The sequence below is a fragment of the Leopardus geoffroyi genome, chromosome B3 (assembly GCF_018350155.1).
Source record: "Leopardus geoffroyi isolate Oge1 chromosome B3, O.geoffroyi_Oge1_pat1.0, whole genome shotgun sequence".
Lineage (NCBI taxonomy): Eukaryota > Metazoa > Chordata > Mammalia > Carnivora > Felidae > Leopardus > Leopardus geoffroyi.
Window position 1 is genome coordinate 141,928,559 of NC_059337.1, and position 27,703 is coordinate 141,956,261.

The 27,703-nt window shown below is 47.7% G+C and overlaps 1 protein-coding gene across 3 annotated transcripts in view; it reads right to left on the reverse strand.

The window, feature by feature from the left end:
- SETD3 (SET domain containing 3, actin histidine methyltransferase) overlaps positions 1 to 27,703 on the reverse strand; it is an 80,306-nt gene that overhangs the window by 51,357 nt on the left and 1,246 nt on the right. For all 3 annotated transcript variants that reach the window (XR_006705308.1, XR_006705307.1, XM_045452039.1), the window contains exons 2-6: positions 13,723 to 13,832; positions 11,577 to 11,669; positions 8,954 to 9,102; positions 6,601 to 6,673; positions 6,058 to 6,314 (exon numbers count right to left, since the gene is read on the reverse strand). Coding sequence is in view for 1 of the 3 variants with exons in the window: in XM_045452039.1 (XP_045307995.1) it covers positions 6,058 to 6,314; positions 6,601 to 6,673; positions 8,954 to 9,102; positions 11,577 to 11,669; positions 13,723 to 13,825 (675 nt within the window). In the remaining 2 variants the exon portion in view is untranslated. The remainder of the gene's footprint in view (positions 1 to 6,057; positions 6,315 to 6,600; positions 6,674 to 8,953; positions 9,103 to 11,576; positions 11,670 to 13,722; positions 13,833 to 27,703) is intronic.

The window sequence follows — 27,703 nt, forward strand, 5'->3', positions numbered from 1 at the left end:
TTTAATTTTTTTTTTTTTCAACGTTTATTTATTTTTGGGACAGAGAGAGACAGAGCATGAACAGGGGAGGGGCAGAGAGAGAGGGAGACACAGAATCGGAAACAGGCTCCAGGCTCTGAGCCATCAGCCCAGGCAACTTTTCTATAAGAGTGAAAGTTCATTCATTTTGACAACATTAGAAAACAAAACATTTAGAAAGAAAAGTCGTTTAAATCCCCAGGGAGCCCAGTCCCCATCCGGTGCGCCAGCTCCCACACCGGAGAGACACATTCATTAGCTGAAAAATGGAACAATCGAGAGGACACGCGGGTTCAAAACAAAAGCCGGGGCAGCAACTCCAAGGTCAGGAGGCGGTGGACGGGCCCGTGAAGGAAGGCTCGTACACAGGTTTCCAGGCGGAGGGGCAGGACCGACGGCGGGGGAAGCGGACCACGCAGAGCCCCGCATCGCCTGCGAGCCACAAGCTGTGCACGACCCGGGAAGCGCCAGCTCACAGCCTCGGCCTCCAGAGGACACACTTCCAGGAACCCACGTGCGTGTGCTCCCTCACCACGCTGCTCAAGCACACGCATCCACACCGAGGTCTGCAAGCAGCTCCGTGCGCTGACAGATGTCACCCGAGCGTCTCTGGACATCGGGGTCCTCAGAGTAAACTACTGCTCACTCCACTCGGACGCTCCTCCCCGACGGCCCCGTGTGGGATCCGCTTCCAAGCGTAGAGGAGAGCTTTAGGAGAACATGAGCTACGCCTGTCTGGCAACTCACACCTCGTGCAATTCTCGTGTGCCTCCATCAGAGACAAGGTAGAACCGTGAGCAACGGGAGAAGCAACTGTGTGTGTTTTAGCCGCAAGAGCCACGGGAGGCCAAGAACCGAATGGGACGTCTTCCTCTGCCGCTTGGTGGGCTCTGTTTCCTGCCAGGTCGTGAGGAGGACTGCTAGAATCTTCTGCCACTGCAGCCCCGGTGAGGTAGGGGAAGCGGGCTATTCAAGGGAGAGAGCCAACTTAAGACTGCCTGACTCCGTCCCGAGGCCTTAAGGCCGACACAGGGGAAGCTTGCTGCACCGAAGTACGGTTCGTGGCACTTAGCACACACGGGAGTCTCTCCATCTCCATCCCTGCCCTTGAACCGCTCAAACTGGTCTACACAAAAGACAAGACCCAGGTGAGGTGGGACAAATCGCACAGGTTAGGGGATCGATGGAAAACAGTCATTTTATAGATAAAACCTCTATTCTATTAAGCCCTCCACCGTTGCATCTCCTTGAACGAACACCGTATCTGAGCTCGGCAACACAGGAAAACGTGCGGGTCCCGAGACAGCAACCTTAGAAGCTGGCACCCCGCATTGCGGTGCCGGGTCCGTTAGATGGGATCGCCAATTAAACCAACTCTTCATTCAGAGGATCTGTTCAGTTCTTCTTCACTGGCATGGGTCAGCAACACACGTGGACTATCGTTCATCTGTGTTAAGTCCGGCAGATCTGATAGGATCTCTTCACCTTCACACAATTACACTGCGTCAGAGCTGGCTGTAAGCCAAACCCTCCCTTTCCAGTGATTTCTATCACAAAACCGGTCCCATATTTCCATGCAGAAATCTCAACTTGGAGCCGAACTCTGGAAAGCCCCGGTCTGCTGGGTGTATTCTTATAGGTTTAAAACCTCTGCAACAGTTTTGGGGCGCCTGGGTGGCTCACTCGGGTGAGTGTCTGACTTGGGCTCAGGTCACCATCTCGCGATTTTGTGGCTGGGCACTGACAGTGTGGGGCCCGCTTGGGATTCTCTCTCTCCCTCTCTCTCTGCCCCTTCCCAACTTGTGCACATGCTCTCTCTCTCTCTCTCTCAAGATAAATAAGCTTTAAAAAAAAAAAAAATCATAAAAATAAGTTTCAAAATAAATAAAAACCCTGCAATGGCTTAAAATCCCAAGTTCTGCCTTCTACCACTAATCTTCTCTTCTTCACTGGTCCCCGTTTCACAAACTGACAGAAATTTCACCAGTGCTCAGGGGTGTCAATCCACACAAGCCCTTTCCGGTGTCGGGCTGAGCCACGGGTCCTACCTTAGCTCCCTGAGCCTGGGTAGACATTTCTCAACCACCGAGCTGCAGTGTTAAGGCCTCACCAGCAGGCCTCCCACCTTCACACAAGGTCTGCTCTCACAACTCCTGGAGTCTGAGGCTTCTGGTTACACACTACCACCTGCTGAACACCTAGAGAAAACCCTATATGCTGAACATCTCATCTCATCTCAAGAATACGATGTAAGTATAATGTAAAAAAACCTAGAAAACCCAAACCCCGACTCTGCAGAGGAGAACCAGCAGAGGCTCAGAAAGACTTCTGAACAAATCCTGTTAAAGCAAGTTAAAGACAGAAAGTAATCTGAACAAGTGGTCGCTGTGAAAAACCCTTGACCGAGAAAATACGCTGCGAGAAAAGAGCATGGGAAGTTATTTTTCTGATTTTTAGTCAACAACAACCAAGGAGACAGAGAGACAAACATTAAAATAAAAATTGCGATAGAGAAATCTACCTAAAAGAATTTATAATTACCAGAAGTTAGTACCAATGCTGCTTTTCTTTCAGAATTAACATCCTAGAGCCTGAAGCAAGACATGCTACTGAAGCGACTGTCAACACTTTTCTGGGCCCTTCCCCCCAGGGACTGGGGGTCATCAGCAGAGACACACAGGACCGTGTCATGCTTGCACTCACGCTGCTGGTGCACCGGACACAGCGACCAAGAACTGTGGCCTGCAGACCTTCAAGCCAGCAGTCAGCTCAGAAGAAAAATAACGAGTTTCAGTGTCAATGCCCAGCCGCAGGAAAATAACTTCAATTGGGAAGCCGTAACTAAAACCTGCAAATCAGGTTCTGGAAAATCTGGACACCCTCAATCGGTACACGAGCGTTTGTGATATAGAACATATGTACGTTTCTCTGGGAAGAGGGTTCTCCCATGACCCAGAAAAGGTTAAGAGCCACAGTGCCCAACAAAACAAAACCAAGGACACGTCACTGTAATGAAAATGTTAACAACGGTGGGGCGCCTGGGTGGCTCAGTCGGTTAAGCGACCGACTTCGGGCTCAGGTCATGATCTCGCGGTCTGTGAGTTTCAGCCCCACGTCGGGCTGGGTGCTGACAGCTCAGAGCCTGGGGGCCTGTTTCGGATTCTGTGTCTCCTCCTCTCTCTGCCCCTCCCCTGCTCATGCTGTGTCTCTCTCTCAAAAATAAACATTAAAAAAAAAAAAAAAATGTTAACAATGAACTGATGTAACACACTCCTCACTCCCTCTCCCCGAGTGCCAACACACTGATGAAGTGATCTCCTAAAACGGAGCAAAAGCCCCACACCTGACCCTGGAACAGCAGGAGGAAGACACACGGTTTGCCGCTGGGGCGAGAAAACCCGACCTAACAAAATCACGGCAGTCCAACATGAGCGTGTGTGTTTCCTGTGGATCCCGAAGACTGCCGTGAGCAGCAAGAACCTTCTACAGCCAGAAAAGCGGCTAGACTCGCGGCGTCACTTTTTAAAAGACAGCTACACAAACACCCTCCGCCCTACAGCTGGACCCTCCCGGCTGTCACGCCACCTCGCCCCCCTTTCACGCTGCCTGTGCTATTCCAACCAGCACTGAAGGAAAACCACTCGCTGGGAACTGTCCCACCAAATCGCATCGGGATGCCGTTCCACTTTGTGGTGACTCCCTTCTACTGTCTGGTTTACTAACGTGAAGTGAGTGTCCCGCAATTGACCGCGGAGTCGGGAGGACAGTGTTTGCCACACGCGAAGCCGTCCTCCTCCCACTGGAACAGGCACACGCGGCAGCCCGGAGGGTCCCAGGACAAACTGGGCCGTTTTCCTGCAGCGCCAGCCTGACTCGACGGTACGTCACTTAACACGGGTTTTAAACTGGAGCCAACACACAGACGTCTGGGTCAACTGTTAGTGGTTCACAACGAGAAAGCAAAGTCATCAACAATGACGACAAAAGCCTAAGACTCGAAGCTCAATTTTGAGCTTGCAACGGGTCACTGCGAGTGCAGTCCCTGGTCTTGAGGGAATACTCATATCCGTGGCCGCTAGGGCTGCTTCGGACACAAGGTTAAGAAGAACTAACCGAAGGAACGGCAGGCAGGTGTGGGGGAGAAGCAATTTAGAGCAATAAAAAACGGAAACAACTGAGCGACACGGCCTGAAGGAACGAGATGCAAAATAGACACAAATGGAGGGAGAATTTCTGCAGCCAACGCTGCTGGGTCAAGGGCCGCACACAGATCAACGCGTGTGGTTGGTTCTGCAACCCTGCAGTCGGGCGCGGCACTATCCCGTTTTACAGATGAGGAAACAGGAGCACGGACACACGCCCCAAACAGCACCGCCCCGGAGCGCACCTCCCCGATCAGCACGCTGCACCGGATGCGGGGGCTTCAACCGAGATGTCCTTCGTGCTCCCCAGACGAGACTGTGCTCCTAAGGCCACGGACACCGAGGCCCGGCGCCGCACGCGTGCTCTGGCAGAAGCCCGACCTTGGCTGGCTGACATCAGTTACCCTGAGAAACGGGGCTCATGCTTCTATCCTACAGATGCAGAAACAAAGAGGGGCAAAGCGCCTATGGCTGACCCCCAAATGATGCAGGTGATGGGGTGCTGACCCTCACCCAGGCGAAAATCGACACAGCACTTTTGACTCCCCCCGAAACTGAACCGCTAACAGCCTACGGTTGACAGGAAGTCCCGCTGATAAGAACAGGTGATTAACATATATTTTGCAGGTTACACATTATTTGTACATATGTAAATATACGTGTATGTATACACACATACGTACGTGTACACACACACACACACACATACACAGCGTTGTCACAATAAAGCTGGAGCAAAGGAAACGTTACGAACAGAATCCTGAGAGAAAATACAGACACAACACCGTGCTGTATTTATGAAAAAGAACTGTGGGTGAGTGGACCCACGCCGTTCAAACCGTGCTGTTCAAAGGTTCGCTGTATGTCCAAAGTATATTTAAATAGCAAGTGAGATACGGAATCTGGGTTTCAGCTCAAGTTCATCTCACTAAAAAGCTGGAGTTGTTTCTGTTCAGGCAGGCCCCAGGCATCCAGTCATTAGTCAGGAATGATGGTGAACTCTGGTATCATGTAGGTACTTGAGATGCTTTGTTCTATATATAAACACAAAGCAAGATTTCTCGACCGTAGCACTACTGACATTTGGGGTTGGAAAAGTCCTTGTTTGGGGGCTGCCCTCGTACAACATGGGAAGTTGAGCGGCATCCCCACTGGCCACGTATCAGGTACTGCGGCCCAGGGGCTAATTCTTAAGCTACAGAGAAAGGGGAAACTTGGGGCCAGAGTCACTCCCTCGTCTCAGCTCCAGAGGGAACCACGACACCGACTCTGAGCTGTCGGACGGCTGTTCGACGGGAAACGAAAGATAACGCCAGCTGAAATGCCAAAACTAAGAAAGGAGTAACCAGGTGTAATTCAAATGTTCACAACCTTACACACCTTTTTATAGAACGCTTTCACTTAGAACTAATTAAAATTAATATAATATATGGCACACTTTGAAAGACACCAAAAACTCAGCTTTATGAATTAGTAAATTAACTGCCACTATGATTTAGTAAAATACATGTGAATATATACATGGAGAACCCACAAAGAGCCTTTCCTTTTCTTGGAAAATTGACACACGGAGCACCTTTTTGTACCAGATACATTTTAAAGCTTCTAAAGTTCCACTGTAACCTTTCCTTTTCAGAAAAGTTTGGTGACTTTCCTGATTCAGGAACAGGCACTGCTTATATCCACACCGGCCACTGATCAAGTCAGATCCACTCAAACCGTACTTCAGTGATATTCTGAACAAAGAGAGACAGTGGACTAGAATTGCAATGCCTTTTAACTTAAAAAGCGCAATGTTTAAGCATCCTTAATAATATGTGAAGTAAACACTTCCGCTATCGATTTCCCTTTCCTTCTCACTCTTCAACGTACATTTAAGCGGTATCCAGCCACTCACCTGGATGACCTTATAGAAGTAGGCGTACTGCCGGGCTGTGTTCTTATACTGGCTGAAGACATCATGTATGGCTTGTGTGGACTGAAGGTCCCGAACTTCATCCTCTTCAAAGTAGAGAGGAGTGTCATATTCGCTGGGGAGGGTCTGAATGTAGGGCTGCCAGAAAGAGTTAGGGTCGGCTCGCTCACACAGCAGATGAAAGGCCAGTGTGATATTTCCCATAGCTTGAAGAATCCGGTCTTGAGAATATAAGGGCCCTGAATTAACCCAGACGTTAACAGCGTTAAGTTCCACAAAGTGCCTTAAAAGGTATTCATTCAAAATATATACTCAAGGTACAGAAATAACCGGAAAGCCTTGTAATATTTAAGTTAACATGCACCTTTCTTCCGAAGATTAAAAAGCATGGAAAACAGTATGAATTTGGTGGACTATTTCACTAGTTTGAGAAAACATCCAAATACGGTCCTTAGAACTACAAAATAAAATCTCATATTTTTATCGTTTGTACTTTGCCTTGAATGAGTCAGAAATTATTCTCACCCAACACTGAATTTTTAGCAGATTCAACGGTCATTAGTAATTTTCGTGGAACCCACAAAAATAATTCTTCTGCCTAGGAGGAAAAAAATAAGAAAATCATAGAATCATCAAAACATGTAACAATCATCAGCCCAAACTTCATCTATGGTCAGAAACCCAATTACACAGGAAATACTATTGAAGGCTGCATATTAGCACTTCATTTTTAATCATCAAATATATTTTTAGATGTAAGCATTTATGGTGTAAACAAACAGAAGCAGGGTTTAAAATCCTACTTCCAACAGAAACACTGACTATACATACTGAGAAAACAAATAAAAAATGGGACTTTCAACTTCACAGCAAACATAGCGATTTGAGGTGGCGCACAAAACTCTTAATTCTTTGCTGTACTTTTAAGTTCTAAAAACAAAACAAACAAAAATTTCTCTCTCCAACAAAAACTTGACTCTGTCAACATGAATTGTTCTTGCCATTGAACTTCTGAGGCCAGAGTAACATTCCTTTCTCTGCATGCTTGTCTTTAAGAAGCACAATGAGGGGCGCCTGGGTGGCTCAGTCAATGTAGCATCTGACTTCAGTTCAGGTCATGATCTCACAGTTCGTTGGGTCAAGCCCTGCGTCGGGCTCTGTGCTGACAGCTCAGAGTCTGGAGCCTGCTTCGGATTCTGTGTCTCCCTCTTTCTCTGCCCCTACCCTGCTCACACTCCGTCTCTCTCTCTCTCTCTCTCTCTCTCTCTCAAAAATGAATAAATGTTAAAAAATAATAATAATAATAGAAATAAAGCACAATGATAACCAGCAAACACACAAGTCCCTAAGACGTGTTTTGGTTTACTGAATTTCTTATCCAAAGCGTTACCTCATCCTCTGCCAGCACGTGAGGTCTCTTTTTGGTACGTTCTGCATACGTATCTATGTTGCTTAAAACATGCACATAGCAGTGCCCTGACTGCGGTAATGACATGGGTGTATGCTTATGCCCAACCCATCAAAATGTAAGCGTTAGATAAGTGCAGTTTTTTTAATCAATTAGACCTCAGTAAAACTTAAAAAAATGCACACAGTGAAAACAGACTACAGCTGAGATACTTGGGGTGGCATCTATACAAATGATGCTTCTCCTCTGACGCAAGAGAAGACCGTGTGACATCCTGGTTACCAGGGGCCTCTGCCCAATGTCTACCATTTAACTATGTTTCCGTGTGTCTCCTTCCTTACTATAGATTATAAGCATCATGAAGGAAGAGACCTTGGGATTTTTTTTTTTTCCTTTGGAACGCTGGTATGATAACGAACAAGGGAGGATTCACATACTACACGTTTAATAGTGTCAAATAAACCAGTCTACGTTGTATCACTGTATCAATGAAAGGCTAACTACAACTTGACCAAAAATGTTGCCTGAGGTTTGAGGGGCCCGAATAAGTAACAGTCACTTCCTCCATGCACGTTCTGAACCCACTGAGAGAGACACAAGACTACAACAGATGGTCACCCAAAATATCACCTACTGAATCCCAGAATTAGACAGACTCCCCCACCTAGTTCCAGGCAGAACTGGAGCCCCACGGGCCTCCCCACGTGCCGCCTGCCCCTGTAAAGCTTATAGAGTGGAGAGAGCACAGCGGAAGGGATGCACGTGGGGAAGCAGCTCCCACCAAGAAAGAGGCCACGGCCAGCTCCTTCGCCCCAAGTCATCAGATTAAGCTATGCCTCCTGAGAGAGGCGAGTGAGGGTCAGAGAGAGGCTGGGAATGTTGGGGTGCAGCTGCCGCCTTCATCTGGAAAGAATGACCCAGAGCAGAGGAAAAGCATTTGTCCCTTTGAGCAGATTGTACTGCCCTTCCTCCTTCCCGTTCAGCTCTGGCCGTGAGGCTTCAGCAGGTGGCACCACCAAGCACTCAGTCACCTTCGCCAGAAAACCAGTAAGCACCCGACACTGCCCGCCCTCCGCCCCACAGCCACTCTATCGCAGGCCCCGTGGGCTCCCCTTCCTAATCAACCTGAGCCCACATCCTTCCGTTCAAGTCTCGAATCCTTTGAGGCTTGTTCTGTGACCTCCTAACAGAGGCTCTGAAACATGAACTGACTTGCCCCAGGTCACTGGTTAGCAGCGCGGCTCCCAGGGAGGACAGACAGGAAGGGGCTGCTTCGAACACGGGCAAGGCTCTTCCAGGCCCCCGGTCAGCCTGGAGACCCCGCAGCAGGTCATGGAGTGCTGGCTGCAGGCTGCCTGTTCGCCTAAGAGGTCAGGGCAAGCCCAGACACCTGACTGCACGTCCCATCCCCGCATGGCAGCACAATCCAAGCACACGGAGGGCTCCCCGGACGAAGGGATCAAAACTCACCTTGATGTCTCTTGTTGCTCTCAAACCAAAGCCCTCTTCTTTGAAGTTGACCATTTCAAAACCCTCGACAGAGGCTCCGTTTTCAGAGGCCCACTTCATTAGGTCGGGAAAGTAATCTTCTCTTTTTCCATCAAAAGTAACAGACAGACCTGTATCAATTCCATGTGTTAGAAAACAAGAGCTACGTTTAGGATCTATGGTTATTCCTTCTGCTCTCGGAAACTAAAAAAACACACACTGGAAATAGTGATAACGCTCCAATCTTGAAATCAAAACTCATCACCAGAGACAGGTGGTCACCACACCTACAGAGGTGACCATTTTGTAATGTACGGAATATCCAATCCCTATGTCACACGCCTGACACTAATACAATATCACGTCAGTTATGCTTTAGTGAAAAACTTTAAAAAGAAAAGCTTAAAAAATAGACAAATTGGCTTAAAATTTTTTAAGTACAGTAAACTGGAAAAGGCGGAATTCATACAATGTTCTCTGATTACAGCATAATCAAATTGGAAATCAACAAAAGGAAAAGATCTCGAAAATCCCCAAATAGTTGGAAGTTAAATGGGACACTTCTAAATAACACACGGGCAAAAGGAGAAATCACAAGGAAAGAAAAACAGAACAACCCTAATCACCGAACAGTCCCAGTACATAAGCTAACCAGTGACAAAGAGGCGCGTTACGCCCCTAGACCACTGGTGGTTACAGGGACGCGCTTGCTGTCACAGGACTGCTGACTGAGGAGCTGCAGGGGGCAAGGCACTGGAAGGGGGCGCAGGGGCTTCACCACCTCAGTCGTAAGAGCAGCCCCCCCACCCCGAGTGCAGCGTGCCAGGTCTCATCCGCAGCTTTGCTTTAGCAAAATTCCCAGGGAGACAGAAATCGGCAGCTGGCACGGGCACAGGAGGCGCGTGTAGGGCTGGGCGCTACAGGCCTGGTCCTCAGAACGCAGGACCAGACGGTCTTGCACAATTCTGTCCAATGACCTGCATGAGGTGGACCGTACACATCACCGCAAATAAAACAAATGTAACACCGTGTTTCTAAAAATTCAAGTGGCCTGATACCATTTATGCAAATTTTGAAAATACCACTTATGACCATGTATTTTTATGGGGTTATGCATGAAGTGGAAAAATATTCTCAGCAAAGACCAACTCCAGAGAGCAAGAAGGGAAGGCGACAGAAGCATGGGGCTTCAGCTCTGACTGCAGCGTGTATTTCTCAAAAACAATGAAAACAAAACACAGGATGGAGGGAGGGACAGGGTCAGACCAGCAGGTGGGAAGGAGGGGGAACCCGGCTTGGGGGACTGATCCAGTCTGGGTGGGAGATTCTTCGGCGTTGTTGTGTTATTTTTTGGCCTTTTCAGCATGTTTGAAATATTCAAAGACCTGAAGAGCCAGGCTTTTTTCCAAAGCCGGGAAGAACCACTATTTGATGAATAAAGGGAGAAGAACGGGAGCTTCGAAAACGTCAGGAGCAAGGCGTGGAGTCCAGCCCAGGTGCCTGGAGTCACGTCACCGGGACACGGTCAATGGTCCCCTGGGTCTGTGAAGCAGGACGGCCGGGGGCCACGCAGGAGACTCGACTGTGTACGGACGCTCTTAGACAGAAGTCCCTCTTCGCTGAGAACTCAGAATGCTCTCACCTTCGTGTCAGTCGTAGTTAGCAGATTCTGCTGACAACAGACACTCAGGACGTACAAAACTTGTTCAGCTATCCACTGGGTGAACTGGGATCAGCACAGTCTACCACTTGGTGCAAATAAACACATTATAAAGGAACCTGTCACCATCTGGGGTCCGAGACCATCTAACCTAAAGCCCGGAGGTTCGCAGAATTGCACAGGACAGCGATAAAACTACCACTATGGAGAGCAAATAAAAAAACAAACCCTCTTGTGATTCACTTTCAGGGCAATGCACAAAAACGGGGTCTAAGAAGGTTCTTCTCACCCTTTAAAATGCAGGCTCCTTGTGTTTTTCCCTGCTACCTCCCATGTGGCCCTGCACACCAATCTTTTATTTTTTGTGCTTTATAGAACTAAGACAATAGGCATATTGAATAGGGTTTTTCAAACTGACACTTGGCCCTGTCGCCGGCCTGGCTGAGAATCATTAAGACACCTGCTGAACACACCCTGTAAAAACACTGCTTTGGATATATAACTTCGCCTCTTATTTAACCAAGATTTGTTTGAGTTCATTGTTTGACTTCGATTAGTGCGTATTTGTGTGTTGATCACTCATGGCATTGTGTACCGACCTCAAACCCTAAAGGAAACACACTACAGAAAACAAACGGCTCTCAACAGAGATTTCATAAAATACAGACAAACAAAAGTCGTGTCATCTTAGCCCCTGCATATGAACACTTTTCCCCTACAGCCGAACATTCTCACTCCTTCCAAAGCCGGCAGCCACACCTCAGAAATGGGAGAGGTCCTGGGACAGCTGCCCAGCGCATCTCTCCCTAACTCCGGGCCCCTTCGCAGTGACCTTCCGCAGGCAGGAATGACGCCGGGTCCTTCACTGACCTCACAAGCTTTCTGACCTGTGCCAAGTCCCTCCGTGATTTTATTCAAATACGATTACCGTTCTAGAAAATGTACCTTTTTGTTTTTTCCGTATTTTCTCGACGAGAGACCGGATCTGCACGTACTCCTCCCATTCCTTCCCCGGGCCGGGTGCGGGGCTACTGCACCCTGGAACACAAACGTCACGGCACTCAAACGCTGTTTGCTTTCAACTTAGCCGGTCAGGCTTCAGCACAAAGAGGATTTGGGTTTTGCTGCCACTGCTGCTTTACTTTTAATTTTTTTTTTTTTAAGTTTATTCATTTATTTTGAGAGACAACTGAGAGAGAGGCAGAGAGGGAGAGCAGGGGAGGGGCAAAAGGGGGGGAGGGAGAGAGAGAATCCCAAGCAGGCTCCATGCTGCCAGTGCAGAACCCAACGTGGGGCTCAAACCCATTAACTGTGAGATCGTGACCTGAGCCGATACCAAGAGCTGGACACTTAACTGACACCCACGTGTCCCTACCATTTTTTTAAAGTAGGCGCCACGCCCACCGTGGGGCTTGAACTCACGTCCTCGAGGTCAAGAGTCACACACTCCCCCCAACTGAGCCAGTCAGGCACCCCCCCTGCTGGTTCACTTTTAAAGGACAAAGGCATCACAGCCACGATGATAAACGTGACAGGTATAAATCAGGCGTACTTTTCAAAGCATATAAACCCTCTGAAACCATCCACATGCTTATTAACCTGGGGCCCCGAACCTAAGTGTGAGCACTGAACTTGCACTGACGGATGGTCCTCAGAATACACCTGTACGTGGGGAAATCTAAAAAGCTAGGCTATGATGCAAACATTTCCCTTTCCCTAAAAACTCTTCTAGGGGATTAAAAAAAAAAAAAAAAAAAAAGGCAACCTTAAAAGTCAACGTTTCTTTCTAGTTAAGCCCTAGAACAGTGGCTGTCTGAAGGAACCAGTTAAATCGGACATAAGGACAATTACTCAACAAACATTTCACACCCGTGTGTAAGGCTCTATATTAAGCACGCTCTGGAGGAGTCACAAAAGAGACAGCACAGCCACTGCTGAAAAGGAAGCTGAGACTCCGCTGGAGGGGCCAGAAGCGAAAGGCAGCACTCAGACCGGTGCCGGGCGTTTCTGGAGGCTGTGCTCTGGGCACCCGGCCTGTCAGCGAACTCTTTCCTCTTCAAACAACTGTAGGAGTTTAAAGGGAGCGCACTCTTCCCACGGCCACCCTCGTCTTCTGAGAAAAGAGTGTCTGTGGTAAATAACACCACCCAGCCCTAACCACGTGGACTCCTAACTCTTACGGCTAACCAGTCACTCTTCCATCGGCAAACACCGACGGAGGCCCCGGAATACAAGACAGGGCCTGTCCACAAGCTGCCCGCCATCCGGTGGGGGACAGAGGAGGCAACGGGTCAGCACATCAGGGCTCTGCGGGGGCCCACGCTGTCCACAGGAGCACCCAGGGTGGGACCTGACCCGACTCGCTTGCTACCTGCTGCTGGCAAAGAGAGACAGTTAAGTGTGCGTGTGGGGTTTGGCCTGTCACATAATCTGAACATACAAGGAAAAGGAGGCAAACGTAGGGAGTTAATACAGGGACCCCAGCCAAGTTTGAAACCTACATAGCACCAATTTAAATTCACAGCGAAAAAAGGAATTTACCAATCTATACCAACTTACTGGAGCAAGTACAGGCACTTAATAGATACTTAATGTCCTTGAACCAAGAAATCGGAAAGCTATGACCAAATCCCTAAAACTAAAGGGGGGCCATCCTGACGAGGGAGCAGAGTTCCAACGGTTGGCTCCCCGGGAGGCCCGCGGCACTCGCCTCGCACTGCTGTGGACCCCGCGGCTCACAGGGCTTACGCGGCCTGTCCACGGTGGTCGAGCTGGTCCCTGCCCACCGGGACCCAGGGGAGCCCCTGTTGTGGGCGGCTGCGCTAGAGAAGCTTCAGGTACATGGTTTCACCAGGGCCTCATTCCTCCCTACCCGCTGTCAATATCCCGGGTTTATTACAGCAGGGGAGAGTGGGGGTCAGAGCAGTTCCAAAAGGTGCCCAGCTCACGTGGCTAATAAGCCAGGATTTGAACCCCAGCCTGTCCCACTTCCCGCCTCGCCAGCCCAGAGACTGACCCGTGTGGCCTGAGCATGCAGAGCGGAGAAGCCTCGCAGCCCGCGTGAGGGCGGGGAGGCCAGGGGGGAACTTACTTTGTAACAGCTCACTGGTCAGGTTCAAGGTTTCCTTCGGCGACACACTCGCTGTGGCACCAGTGCCCGATTTCTGCGTCTTCACTCGACTCTTCTTACCCATTTTCTGACTGCAGAGAAGAGAGAAAAAAAGACAAACAGCATTACGTTTCCAAAGAATCAAACCAAGTAACGAAACACGGCACAGCAGCGGCTTAGCCTCGACATGCTAACATTTTACGTCATGTGCGTCATATCCTCAAGTTTCCTTCCAGAAAAAGAGATGTGTGACAAGTATTAGTATTTGGAGGCTCTCAAACAAACAAACAACCAAAAAATCGCTTTACTTTCTGGAAGAAAAGTTCCTTCCTTTTCACCTACAAAAACCATAGTAGAAGCAAATGTTACTCCGGAACTTTTTCAAGTGACACAGATTTTACCGTGCACACTCCAATGCTTACCCTCTGACACTACACAGAGAAAGATTTTGTATCCACACGTGTAACACGAACCACCATACGGGCGCAAAAACCTACATTCTCTCCCACTTTGCTTTAGAAGAATCATCGCCCGTTGGCAGCAACTGTATCATGAGCGGTAGATTACGGACAAAGGCTGAAGATGTTTGAGAGCTCAAAGACGCTTCGGAGAGGTACTCTAACGCTGCCATTCTGTCTCACTGGAGAAGTCAAGCCCGGGGTTTCATCCCAGGAAAGCGACAGCAGCCCCCCACTGGAACAAGGTCTCCCCGCGCCTCCCCCCACGAGCCTGGTAGCCTCTCACAGGTAGGAGACGTGACAACAGTCCACAGCAGGTGACACAGTGGGACACAAAAGCACCAACAGCATGCTGGGCACAGACTGTGAGAGGATGCTCGTCTGAAAACGCTTTAAAAATTTTTTTAATGTGTATTTTTGAGAGAGAGACAGAGAAGAGAGAGAGACAGAGCATGTGTGGGGGAGGAGCAGAGAGAGAGGGAGACACAGAATCTGAAGCAGACTCCAGGCTCTGAGCTGTCAGCACAGAGCCCGGTGTGGGGCTCAAACCCACAAGCTGTGAGATCATGAAGTCGGACGCTTAACTGACTAAGCCACCCAGGCGCCCCTGAAAACGCTTTATAACAAGGAGCCTCAAGATGTGCCTTGAAGAAAGTAAGGGATTGGGATGGGTGGGGCAATCCCAGGCAAGGGCAGGAATGAGGGAAGTTCAAGGGGGCCCCGGGGGGGGGGGGGAACATGCCTGGCTGGAGAGGTAGCTCCCTGTGATCTTAGCACCCGCCCCCTGCCCCCACCGTGAGTCGGCCACCTGAAGGAGGCTACAAGCGCCCTGAGGAGTCTGGCCCAGGCGTTCCTCCTCCAGAGAGCAGCACTTCAGGACAACAGCCCAGCAAGATGGAGAGTGCTCAGCCAAGAAGCTACTGCAGCCATCCGAGCACTGATCAATGACCAACACTGCAACGCTGCTCCACGGAGCCCTCCCAAGTTACATTTAACCCAAAGGGGAACCAGAAGGCATGCTCTGCCCCATTTATTTTTACAAAAGGAAAGGACTCTTGTAGTGTGGAGATGAGGGATGGGATAAAAGGTTGCAACGTCACACTCTCCCACCGCAGAGATGATCCCTGACCTCATCTGAACGGAAGCCAGGCAAATATGGCCCATGTGCTGAAATAATAGAAAATCGCACACCTTGACTAGGATAGGTTTCTTCTCTTATGTATCTAACACGTGGGTATAATGTGTAACTTTATGTATCTAATAAGTCTTCTTAAACAGTGTGCCCTACACAGTGTATGCCATTCTGGAATCAGAGGGAACAGGTAAAAATACCTAAAACTTTTGCAGCAAGGAATTAGTTGCTTTGAGATCAAAAGCAGAAAAACAAAACAAACAAAAAACTGGGGGGGGGGGGGGAGGACGGAAGGAGGAAGAGCTTAAGCCCCTTTTCCTGAACTTAAGGACTAGCTTCTGAAAGGAGAGACATGCTCCCCACGTGCACATGTCACTTGCTCACGGCCAAGCCGAAGGCACAGCCTGATTGGAGCACCTCCCATTCTTCTCTGCATCTCGGGCTCTCTGTCCACTGAGGGCATGTCTGGCAGGAACCACTGAACCTGACCACAGATAACTAAAACTACCCAGGAGTCTAGAGATTTCTTTTAGGGTGGTGATTTTTTGTATTCTTTTCTTCCTTTTTTTTTTTTTTAAATTGAAGTGCAGCTGACATACAATATTATATTAATTTCAGGTGTGCAATTGAGCGATTCAACATTCGAATACATGGCAAAGTGATCGCCCTAATTCTAGCTGCCACCTGCCACGGTGCAAAGTTGTTACAGTATTAACAACTCTATTCCCGGTGCTATAGTTACATCTCTGTAACTTACTTGTTCTATAACCAGAAGTCTGTCCCTTTTAATCCCCTTCCTCTATTTTACCCATCCCCCTGCCCCCAAAGGACTTTAATGACACTTCTAAATACAGCTCCGTGGGAAGAGCCGTAGGAACCAGCCCCTGTGAGTGGTGGGCTTGTTCGGCCTCTCCCTTCAGTCCTGCTGGCAAGCCTCTCGTGTGTCAGGCTCCAAACAACTTAAGAACTTCACTTTGGGGGTGCCAGGGTGGCTCAGTCAGTTAAGCATCTGAGTTCTGCTCAGGTCATGGTCTCACAGATCGTGGGTTCGAGCCCTGCATCAGGCTCTCTGCAGTCAACGCAGAGCCTGCTCCAGATCCTCTGTCCCCCTCTCTCTCTACCCCTCCCCTGCTTGTTCGTTTTCTCTCTCTCTCAAAAACAAATAAACATTTAAAAAAAATTAAAAGAACAGCACTTTGATGAGGCACCCCAGGCCCTCCCCTTCTCCTAGCAGACCTGGGGAACATGAGCTGGAGACAGCCATGCTCTCGTGCACCGGCCCTCACCGTGTGTGGACCCACCACCAAGCAGGCCTCTTCATTCTGCCCGCAGCCCCTTCCCTCCCGCAGACCCTCCTGCAGAGACCCCCAACTACCATCACTCCCAGCATGGAGATACCTGTCTGATACGCTGATCATTAATTAAAAGAGCAGCACTGACCCTTATGTGCAGTACCTACACTCTGCAGGTGCTGGGCTAAGACAGACCTCCTCATTTGACCTCCCTAGACCCCTCTATCATCCTCATCTTTAAAAACATTTTTTTTTTTAACGTTCATTCATTTTTGAGAGGGAGAGAGGGAGATGGCGTGAGCATGGGAGGAACAGAGAGAGACACACAGAATCCGAAGCAGGCTCCAGGCTCCGAGCTGTCAGCACAGAGCCCGATGCGGGGCTCGAACCCACAAACCGTGAGATCATGACCTGAGCCGAAGTCGGACGCTTTACCAACCGAGCCACCCAGCACCCCTCATCCGCATCGTTTAGATGACATTCTCAGAAAGGTGAAGTCTTTCAGCTTTGTCCAAGGTCACACATCGGGTAAGACGTGCAGCCGGAATAGAACTCAGATCTGCCTGGCTCTCGAGCTGGGCCACTGCCCTGCTGCTGTTGAAACGCAGAGCAAAAGCACAGGGCACTGCAGGGGGCAGGAGGGCTAAAAGGTCTTTCCAGACCCGACGCCCAGCAACACCCTGCCAAGCGCCCACACCCCTGCATGTGGCCTACTGCCACCTGCTCCCGCCCACCTCCTGAATTCACCTCTCGCTCACATTTTGACACTCGTCTTTTACATGTCTGGGCCCGAGGCCATCCCTGCCGCAGCACTTCAGGCTCCAGCAACAACAAGGACACCCAGTCCCTCATATGGGTGTCATCACATACCTCTATGCCCTGTCCCGCTATCTCGCCCACCTCACCCCTTGCCGGCAATACTTGAGTCGCCTGTGCAGTAACGCACTTCCTCTAAAAGCCCTGCCCAGGCATCACCTCTAAAGCCTTCGTGATCCTCTGAGCTGTAACAGCCCCTCCTCTGTACCACTTCTCCCACTACTGGCTCTCACTGCACTGGAAGTCTTGCTCACACGCCAGCTTTCCTTCTGGACAACGGGCTCCTCGAGGCACCATGTCCTATTTCCATTTGCGTCCCCGACACCCAGCCCAGAACCCAGCCCAGAGCAGGCTGTCTGCATACGGTGCTCATGAGCTCCCAGGAAAAAGAATTCTCTCCTTGGGCAGTTCTTAGGTCAAAATCAGTATTGCTGAAGCTCCCACCCAAGTTTCTGTCTCCTCAGAACGTTAAGATGACGTCTAATTTCTCCTGCAGGTGAGAGACCACTAAATATCTGGTCACAGTGATTTGAAAACACAATAGATTCCTTTGGCAATAATACTCTACGGTGGAATACTTAAAACTCAATTGTTCTCATGATTTCTTTCCCTTACGCCAAAAAACTGCCGGCTTTTAGAAATGAGTCATAGGTGTAGGAATACAACGCAGGTCAAATTTCCAAACACATCAGTCAATTAGCACCAGGGAGAACAGGTACCTGGAACATACTCTGCAGAGGCCAGGGTGGGGGGCGGAGCTGTGTTTATAGAAACAGTCACTGAAGCCCAAACCAGTTAAGACCTTCACCTCCAGTTCCTCCCATCCTTACGGCTTCATCTCCCTGCCTCCAATCTCCTTCCCCAGCACACGTGGACAGCTAGCCTTTACAGATGGAGGCATAAAGTGCCTGATAAGTGCTCGGCCACTGCCGGGAGGTATCGACACAGCCAGCACTCACGGAGCCTCCCTCGTGCGTTCCCAGTCCTAGCTGTCCCCAGCAAGGGACCAGCATTTCGACTCTAGCATCATATCTTGTTTTGTCTGTTCCCGAACTTCCCATAACAAATACGTAGACTTCTTTTGCTCGACACAAGGTCTTTACACAGCTCACAGGGTGGTCCCACCTCCCCAGCACAGCCCTCGAGGTCCATCACACCTCATCTCATCTCATCTCATCTCATCTCATCCGGCTGCCTTCACTGTACCCCTCCCCTCTTCACACGGCACACTCCAGGGATATACTCATTCTCCCCGTTTTCTAGAAAGAAGCTGTCCTCCACTACCCTTTTCTCACCTCCTGGCAAAATGTTTCACAAACTTCAAGACTCAGCCCAAATACCCCTAAGGTCCTTGAGGAAAGTCTAGGCTCCTCCATTAATTTCACAGACTTGAAGCCATGAATGTCAGCAAGAATGAGTCAAGTTCAAGGTGATGAACAGATGCTAAAGTCCTGGATTACCTTGAGATTCAGTCTTTTGTGACTCTTTTTGGAGTGTTTCCCTCCCACAGAGATAGAGACCCTCATGGAGAGAAAGCTGCTCGCTCAGGAGAGGCAGTAAGAATCTTACATACAGGCATCCATTCACTTCACCTAATTAAGGTGGGAGGGTTGTCTGTCCTTGTCTCCAGGGACCATACCTACTTAGGGTACAGGGTCCTAGATCCAGGCCAGGGTTTAATCTGTCCTCCTGGAAAATAGGTTTGCACTGACCCCCTCTTGGAAAGCTCCCCGGCTGACCTGGACTTGCTCTGCCTGGGAGCCCCCACTGCTCTGGGGCCCCTGTGCCCTTAATCAGAGGTGGTTATGGCCTTGTTGCCGAGCCTGCAGTTTGCATGAGGAGCTCAAGATTTTTTTTTTTTTTTTTAAGTTTATTTATTTATTGGGGGGGGGGGGGATGGAGGAGAGAGGCAGAGAGAGCGGAGGAGACAGACAATCTCAAGCAGGCTCCGCGTTGTCAGCGTGAAGCCTGATGCAGGGCTCAAACTCGTGAACCATGAGACCAAGAGTGAAAATCAAGAGTCGAGTTCAAGTCAGAGGCTTAACGGACAGAACCACCCAAGCGTCCCAGGAACTCAAGACCGTGAAGGGTGGGGTTCTCAGCACCCGGTTCTACGGCCCAGCAGCCAATCGTCTGAACTCGTACGGCCATCGGTGTCTGTGACATTTGTTTACTTCTAGGTCAGATATGGCTTAGCGCCAGTTCTAATCTCTGTAGGAAGCCCCTAACTCACGGTATACCTGGATGGCACAAGTCCCACATTTACTACTTCTTTTCACCCCAAAGACCATCAGGCTCTCTCCCCGTTTGCCAGCTCCCTGCACACTGCCCTCCCTCAGCCCCTGGCCTGGCGGTCATTCCCTGATCCACACTCTGTCCTCCATCACCGAGGCCTACGGGCCTTTACCCCATGGTGGCCGTGTGTCTGAGTCTTGGCTAAGACCCTACCTCACCTGTGGTCGCCCTCCCTGCACTGCCAGGGCCCAGCTCTGGAGCCTCCGTGGCCTCACCCACTGCAGCTTACGTTACCTTTGCACCCGTTTTATGCACCGTCTCATGGCAGAAATACAACAAACCTTCCGTCTCTAAATTACCTGTAGGTGTAGTATCGTGTCATGGACACAGATGAGGGTCAAGTATTTGTTCAATGCAAGAAAATCTTTGGATATCATTTTGGATGTGTTAGTATTGCCCGTGGGTAAGATTTACTTCCCATCACAGCAGTACGATTTTGTGTCAAAGCACCATTTCCATATGTTCCCCCACCACTGAATAAAACATCAGTCAAAATGCAACATTGACTAAATATTTATCTACTGCTACTAAAGAACTAAGAAGAGGGGCGCCCGGGTGGCTCAGTCGGTTGGGCGTCCGACTCTTGATCTCAGCTCAGGTCACGATCTCATGGTTCATGAGTTCAAGTCCAGCATCGGGCGTGAAGCCTGCTTGGGATTCTGTCTCTCCTTCTCTCTCTGCCCCTCCCCTGCTCGTGTGCACATGGTGCGCACGCACGCGCTCTCTCTCCCCCTTTCAAAATAACTAAAAAAAAAAAAAGAAAAAGAACTAAGAAGACTCTTAAAAGTAAATATATAAATTTTTATATATGCATAAAATATATGGAATTCACACTTGAAGTTAAAAGTTTCTTTCAGGAGTCCATGGTTTATCATTAGAAAAGCTTTAGTGTATTTTTCACAACAGAAACTCCCTGATAAACACAAATGCAAAAGTTTTTAAACGTTTTTGGTCTCTCAGAAAGCAACAAAGCAGCAACGAGTCCACTTCCAATAGAAAAAGAAAAAAGAAAAAAAAAACGGGGGTTATGGCCCAAGCACAGCTTGAAGCTCTGTGAGCTATTGTGACCAGGGGCGCAAGTGTCCGCATGGGGCTCTGCCCTGGTCAGACACATCCCTGCCACAGCCGGCAGAGAGCACGCTGACGACAGCCGTGCCATGTCAGGGAGCTTAAACGTGGCTGTGACTTGGCCAAGAGCCCACAGCCATCAAACCGTGGACCCACAGCTTCCAACCCCGAAATGTGTATTACTCCCAACACTGAGGCAGGCTCTTGACATAGATGCAGCCAATGAACCACCTGTCCTGTGTCTGCGTGCCCAGGACTACGCCAGCTGCGGGAGAACACAAAATGAAGGCAGGCCAGATGTGCGGGCCTCAAGGACGATGCGGTGCAGAAACAAGACCCAGCATGCACAAGTCCTCAAAGACCTAGGAGAAGGAGCTAGAGAGGGCCAAGGAGCGGAGTACAATTAAAGGAGGACTACGCTTCAAGATGCAATTTGAGAAGATGCTAGAATCCAGTCTGAGTGGTTTCCTAAATTCAACCCCTTCTGCCTTTTTTAGCTAACAATGTTGATTTCCTCCACCTCATGGATTGGAAATAAGTACTTACCCTTTCCATTTATGATTCAAGAATGTGTTACACACAATGAGTAATTTTCATTGTGGTTCAGCTGATCTGGGGCTAGAGTCCAAGTTTCAACAAATGAACAAACAGGTAGCCTGAACATCCTTTGTGCCCCTAGCGGATAAAAACCACCTACCAGAAATTCATCAAGTTCCTACGGAGACCAAATATTTATCTCCAATATTTATTTCAAAAATTTATATTAGAAAGATATAAAGAGGTCTAAATTAAGTATGTGTACACACATTTACACACATACAGATACTCAAGACAAATTCCAATTATTACCCTGAAGGTACAACACCAATTGAAAGGGTTTTTTTCCCCCAAAGTTTAGACTGAAAACTGGTATCATTTATAAATTCTTATGGAATTACCTGGAGACAAACCAAAGTAAACAGTCCAAAAAGAATTCAAATAATACTTAAGACAAAAGAAACTAAGTGGGAAAGCGATACAGGATTGATAGACAAAGCCATTCTACAGACAATTATATGTACAGTCGTTCAAAGGAAGGGGCATCTGTAAGAAGGAACAACAGCAAGCCAGGAGTTTCACTCCTATCTAGGCTTCTTCACCGTGGAGATATTTTAACCATCGATAGAATCCCCAAAATGTGGCTCTTTAAGACGCCATAAACTATTTAGTAAAACCACCAACAATCTCTCCACTTAGTAGATAAAACTGACCTTAGTAAAGTATAAAATAAATGGTATATTCAATTATTTTAATTGCTAACTAATATGCATCTGGTATCTGTACTCAACAACCACTCCTGACCAAGCAAGCGATTTTTCTATATATAATCTGTGCGGTGGAATAAAAAGTCAGGTTGGGGCACCTGGGTGGCTCAGTCGGTTGAGCATCCGACTTCAGCTCCGGTCATGATCTCAGAACCCGTGGGTTCGAGCCCCACGTCGGGCTCTGTGCTGACAGCTTGGAGCCTGGAGCCTGCTTCAGATTCTGTGTCTCCTTCTCTCTCTCTCTCTCTCTCTCTCTCTCTCTCTCTCTCTGTGTGTGTGTGTGTGTCCCTCCCCTGCTCACTGTCTCTTTCTCTCTCAAAAAAATTTTTAAAAAATAGTCAGGAGAAATTAGACAAAGCACATTTAGACAACTTGGCTGATAGGAGGGGGGCAGTGAAGAGGGGTGCTAGGCACTTTATACCCACTATTACAAAGTCTAGCTTGAGTACACGGAACAGAGACAGGATTCAGCTGGGTGGTTTTTGAGGGTTTTTTTTCCTAATTCTAAGTGGGAAGTATAGATAAATTTGTATCTTTCCTGAGTTGCTTTCAGCTAAATACAAATAGAATAAACATTTCTGATTACATTTTTTGGCAATCTATCCAGAAAGTTTGAGCTCTAACCCAGCATCTCCTGAACCTACCCAAGTTTACAGCTGGACTGACAGCAGCAGAGAATTGTCCAAGGCTTCCTCCTACCTCAGGCACCCAGCTGTAAATGTACTTGAAGGGAGTGAGAGAGCCTGTCTGATCTCTGTGCAGGAAGAAAAGAAGCTCACGAAAATATCTGGCAGGCCATTAGGATCAGATTACTACATTCTGAATTAAATACACAAATTAGAGGACGATGGCTTAGGAAAATGAAAGCACTCTCAAATTGGAAAGTATTGAACTGTGCAATGTTTTCTCTCCTCCGGAAACTGATAATGAACACGCGGTCCCTGCACCACATGCCACCGGGTTAACTGAAACTAACACGTATGGGAAACATGTGCTCTCTCCCTACAGTGGCAGGGCCTATTAGCAGGTTCAAGCCATACGAACCCTACTGGTTTAAGGAGATACCTGGCACCCATCATTCCAGTCCCTATCAAAGGAGGTACCGATGTGCCACAACTCCGAAGTACCAAGAGGTCAAGGCAAGCAGGCAGGCAAGAAGGTGAAGCCTCCTTCAAGCCAAGTTTCAAGCCAGTAGCTACTTAAGTACCAGGATGAACGCAGCCCTGTAAACTGCATGTGAGTACAATTTCAACCTCTGTACAGAACAATTTACAATCTATAAGTAGGTGGGGGCAGGTAGATACACACAAATTTGAGATTCAACAAAATACAGATGTTTCTTGCTTTCTACAGTGTTTTTTGCTAATTTCCCACTAATTTACACAGTAATTTTAAAAATGCTTAAACCATTTCTGATTGACTTTTCAATATATAATAGTTTCAGTTTTAAACTGCTGTTGAATTAAACTGTAAATACACTCAAAATGAGGCTCCTATTTAAAGGAAGCTGAAAAAAAAACCTCTCAGAAAGCAAAGAATCATTTGGTATCATGAATAATCATTTCCTATTATGTCTTTCTAAAATAAAAAAGAAAAACGTTAAGTGAAGAAACAGCTGTAATCCGTCAAGAAATTACCTTCGAACCACCCACATTCCTCCCCTAAGATTTGAGATTCTAGAACTGTGGAATATGGGGCTTGGAAGAGACTTTCGGGGTTATCTGTGTTAATCCTCAGCCCCGCACATGTTTAAAAGAACCCCGCCCAGGGTCATGAAGCAATGATAGCCGTCAAAGTGCACTGCTATCCACCGCCATGAATTCAGGTCTGAAAACGCTGGAGAGGCAGGGTGGAGAGTGTTGTGACTAAGAAACGCACCACTTGAGGCTTGCTGCTGCTAAGGGCAGGGACAGAGTGAGGGACAGAGCGAGGGACAGAGCGGAGGTTCTGCGGGCACTCCTGTGCCTCCCAGGGCTGGAGCTGCTAACTGCCTGCTGCCGCGTGTGCATTTCCAGGTTGTGAGCCACTCCAGCAGTACGTTGTTGGAAAGGTCATCATCTCCTCTGACCTGTCCCCCACTTCTGCCTTTCAAAGAGAAACGACTACCCTTCAAATTTTTGAAGACAGCACTCTGTTCCCCCACAAAGTCTTCTCTTCTCCCGGTTTAACATACTCCTTCTCAAAAGTGGACAAAACTCACTTAGGTATGTTCAATGAAGTTTTTTCTCCAGGCAACAAAACCCTTCTGATGAGCTCTGAGAGGGGCACAGTTCAGTGGGGAACGTCTTCCTGGAACTCGAATCAAGGGGATCTTAGGATTACGCCTGAGACTGCCCGGGCTTTTCTACGAGTCAAGTAAACAAAGGAGTGCATTCATTTGTTCAGTGCACATTTCTCGAGTATCTAATCTGAAAGGCACAGATGAGTGACACACAGTCCCACAGCCTTGAGGACAAAATGACAATCAACTGAAACCTTTGTTACACAAACGGATTTTCAGCAAGACAAGACGTGCTGTATCAAGTGAGTGTCTGAACCGAAATGCAATTTTCATGCTGTCATTGTTTGTTTCCAGGCCACTGTCACCATCACCCCTGCCACACACAATGTCCTACGGCAGGTCCCCAACGTGACTGTCTTCATCATGACTGCATCATTTGGGCACTTACTTTATCAGAAACTGAGGGAGGCATTTCACACAATAGAAAGAGATAGAATCATACCCACTTTACAGATGAGAAAGTTGAAATTGAGAGAGGTTAAGAAACTCCACGCAAGATGAAGACTCAGTTGGTAGCAAAGCCTCACCAGCACACCCTGGTGGCAAACTTTACTGACACTCAATAGTGTTTCACGGATTCAGCTCAAAACCAACCCACTTGCGAAGGCTTGGAAGGCTGGTCATCGCCTCCAAAGTTCAAAATAACAGTATTCCCTTACAGTAGCAAAACGTACCACGTAAATGTTTTACCTCTTCGGCCTTTTTCAGGTAGAGAGCCGTTTTGCTAGCCTTGTCCAAACAGATGGGAGTTGCCTCAGCTTCAATGGGAAACTTCCAAATAAGCCTCTGCCCAGTCCCGCATATCCCACATTGATCTCTGCAATGCCACACTCATGTCAAGAAACTGCAGAAACCACTTAGAAACATGTAGCAGTGCTAAGCCATTACAATCAACACACGGAAAACTTCGTTAATCATTAGCCAATATGGCAAAAGCAACTTTAATGAGTATTTTTCAACACGAACCCTTCCTTTCTTTTAACTGTGCTCGCTGGAAAATTATTGATAGTGAAGAGTCAGGCCTGTTTACTGAGACTGAAAGCTTTAAATCACTCAGTCATGTGACTGTTTTGCACCTTGCTAAATCCTAATGAACTGTGTCCTAAAAATGTGAAGAGTGAAACTCAGGATTGTAGATAGGTGATGAGCCTAAAACACAGCACATTTATTAAGAGTTCTATGTAGACACCCTGATTACATTCTCTGGACAATGCTTTAGTCCTTCCAGAAAAGAGTGAAAGCATTTCTTCCTGTTCTCTTTTCCCCGCCTGCCCTCCACACATCCCCACCACTGAAGCTAACGCAAGTAGCAGGTTATGATCTCACTCGGCTTGGTAATCAGCATCACTCAGACTCTTCTCAAAATCTTAACTTCAGGGTCAGGCTCGTCTTCCGTGGTCAGCGAAAAGTGTTTGGGCTTGTCTTGATTACTAATTAACTTCTACTTAGAAAGTACTAGAATAAGAAAGAACTTCAAAGTCTTAACTTTGGTATTTGACTTTCATAATCATTTAGAATCATTTTTCTTCCACTCAAATTTATTTCAGTTGCAAACTGTCAATACTTGGGCTCGTACCTCTTGATTTACACCTGTTCCTTTCTAAAACCTAGAGGAAATAAGAGTCTACACAGCTCATCTCTGGCTTGAGTTATTGGATGAGTTTAACAACAAAAGTAGCACTTCTAATCTGGCCAATTCCGCTAACTAAGCTTTCTTTACATAATACTATCATTATGTTAAATAGGACTCAGAACGAACTGATATCCGAGATAAACATGTCTACGACCGCAGCAAGAGAAAAAGGATGCACAGCAAATCAAAATGTTCGTCAACGATAAGATGGGCCCAAATATAACGTGAGCAATTTGAGAAAACAACTGGCCACAGGCGACTTGCAAAGTGACCTAAGAATAAAGACATATTCACCGCTCTGTTAAAAAATGTTGAGTGCCACAGTAGTAAGTGACTCCGGTTCCTCTAATGGGGGAACAAGATCATGGCTCCCTTCCCAGGACTTAGGTACAAAGAGAGGAGACACACTGGAAGTTCTTCCTCCCCACCCCCGACAGAAGCACCAGGCACTAGCCAGCAAACCAGTCTCTAAAGGGAAAAAAAAAACAAAAACAAAAACCTGCCAGTGAAAGATAGTCATCAAACTACACACAAAAAAAAGATCTACTATTATTAGCTGTGTTTCTAAAAGTTACTTCAGACTTGAGATAAGGAAAAAAAGGAGACTATGTAATTCAAACATTTAAGGAACTGGAAAGCCTCAAAGTGAACCGACAGCCAGTTAAAAAAAAAAAAAAAAAAAGAATCCAGAGTAAGTCTCAGCTAGCAGGTAAGATTTCTGCTCCCAGGCCTGCTCACATTCCACAGGCCACAAACTGTGTACCTGGTTTTATTGAATTCTATAACTGCCTACTAAATCCTTCCACTACCAGCAGGCCTTGGTTGTACTCAGGTTGGCACTTTCCTCCAGCTGTCACCCCTCAGGCTCTTCTAGACGCGAAAGCATCAAGTTTTAAGGAGGCTGTTGTGAGCGCTCCTAACAAAACAGTTTTCCAGTGATTGAACTTAAGAAGGGAAAAATGTTTCAGCACAACCTTTACATTTTCCTCATTTTCCAGCGGCTCTTCAAGCAAAGATTTAACCATTTAAAATGTGGCCTAAATGCTTGCCATAGGGAAGAGAAGATCAGTTAAGTGTTACTTTCTTACTGACAATCTTACTGCACTCTTACTGACAGAACTGAACAGAAACTTTCATTTCCACTGCGGAAAATGTTTCAATCTTCAAGTCCAACATCAATGCCACTGCCAGGAACAAAAGCACCAAGAGAGGTCAGCAAACTGAGGAAGAGAAGGAAAGCAGCAACCATTTTACTCTCTCAGGATGGAGTAGCATTTCAGACGTTAGCTTACAATTTTGAATAGGCTGAAAGGAGGGCAGGCAGGAAGGGGCAGCAGAAGGCTAAAAACTGAGGTTTGGAATTCCAATAAAGAGGTTGTTCTGTATTTGAGAACTTGGCTTTGCAAACTCCTTTCTGGGGCCAGAGAAAAACACTCCTCCTTAAATTGTTGGAACCTGACCAGAATATCAATCACAGCAGCCCCTGGGACTAATTTGGTAAAAGGCGGGATTGCACACACAGTAGCCTGCATAGGCACAATTTATCATGGTTCAAGCCAGTCTTGCCAAACTTTAACAGTGGAAAGCTGCTTTTATTTTGCTATATTCTTGAGTTAAATGCATTCACTTAAAATGGTAAGAAAAACCTCTCCAAGATTATTACTGGCTATTTCCATTTTGAAAT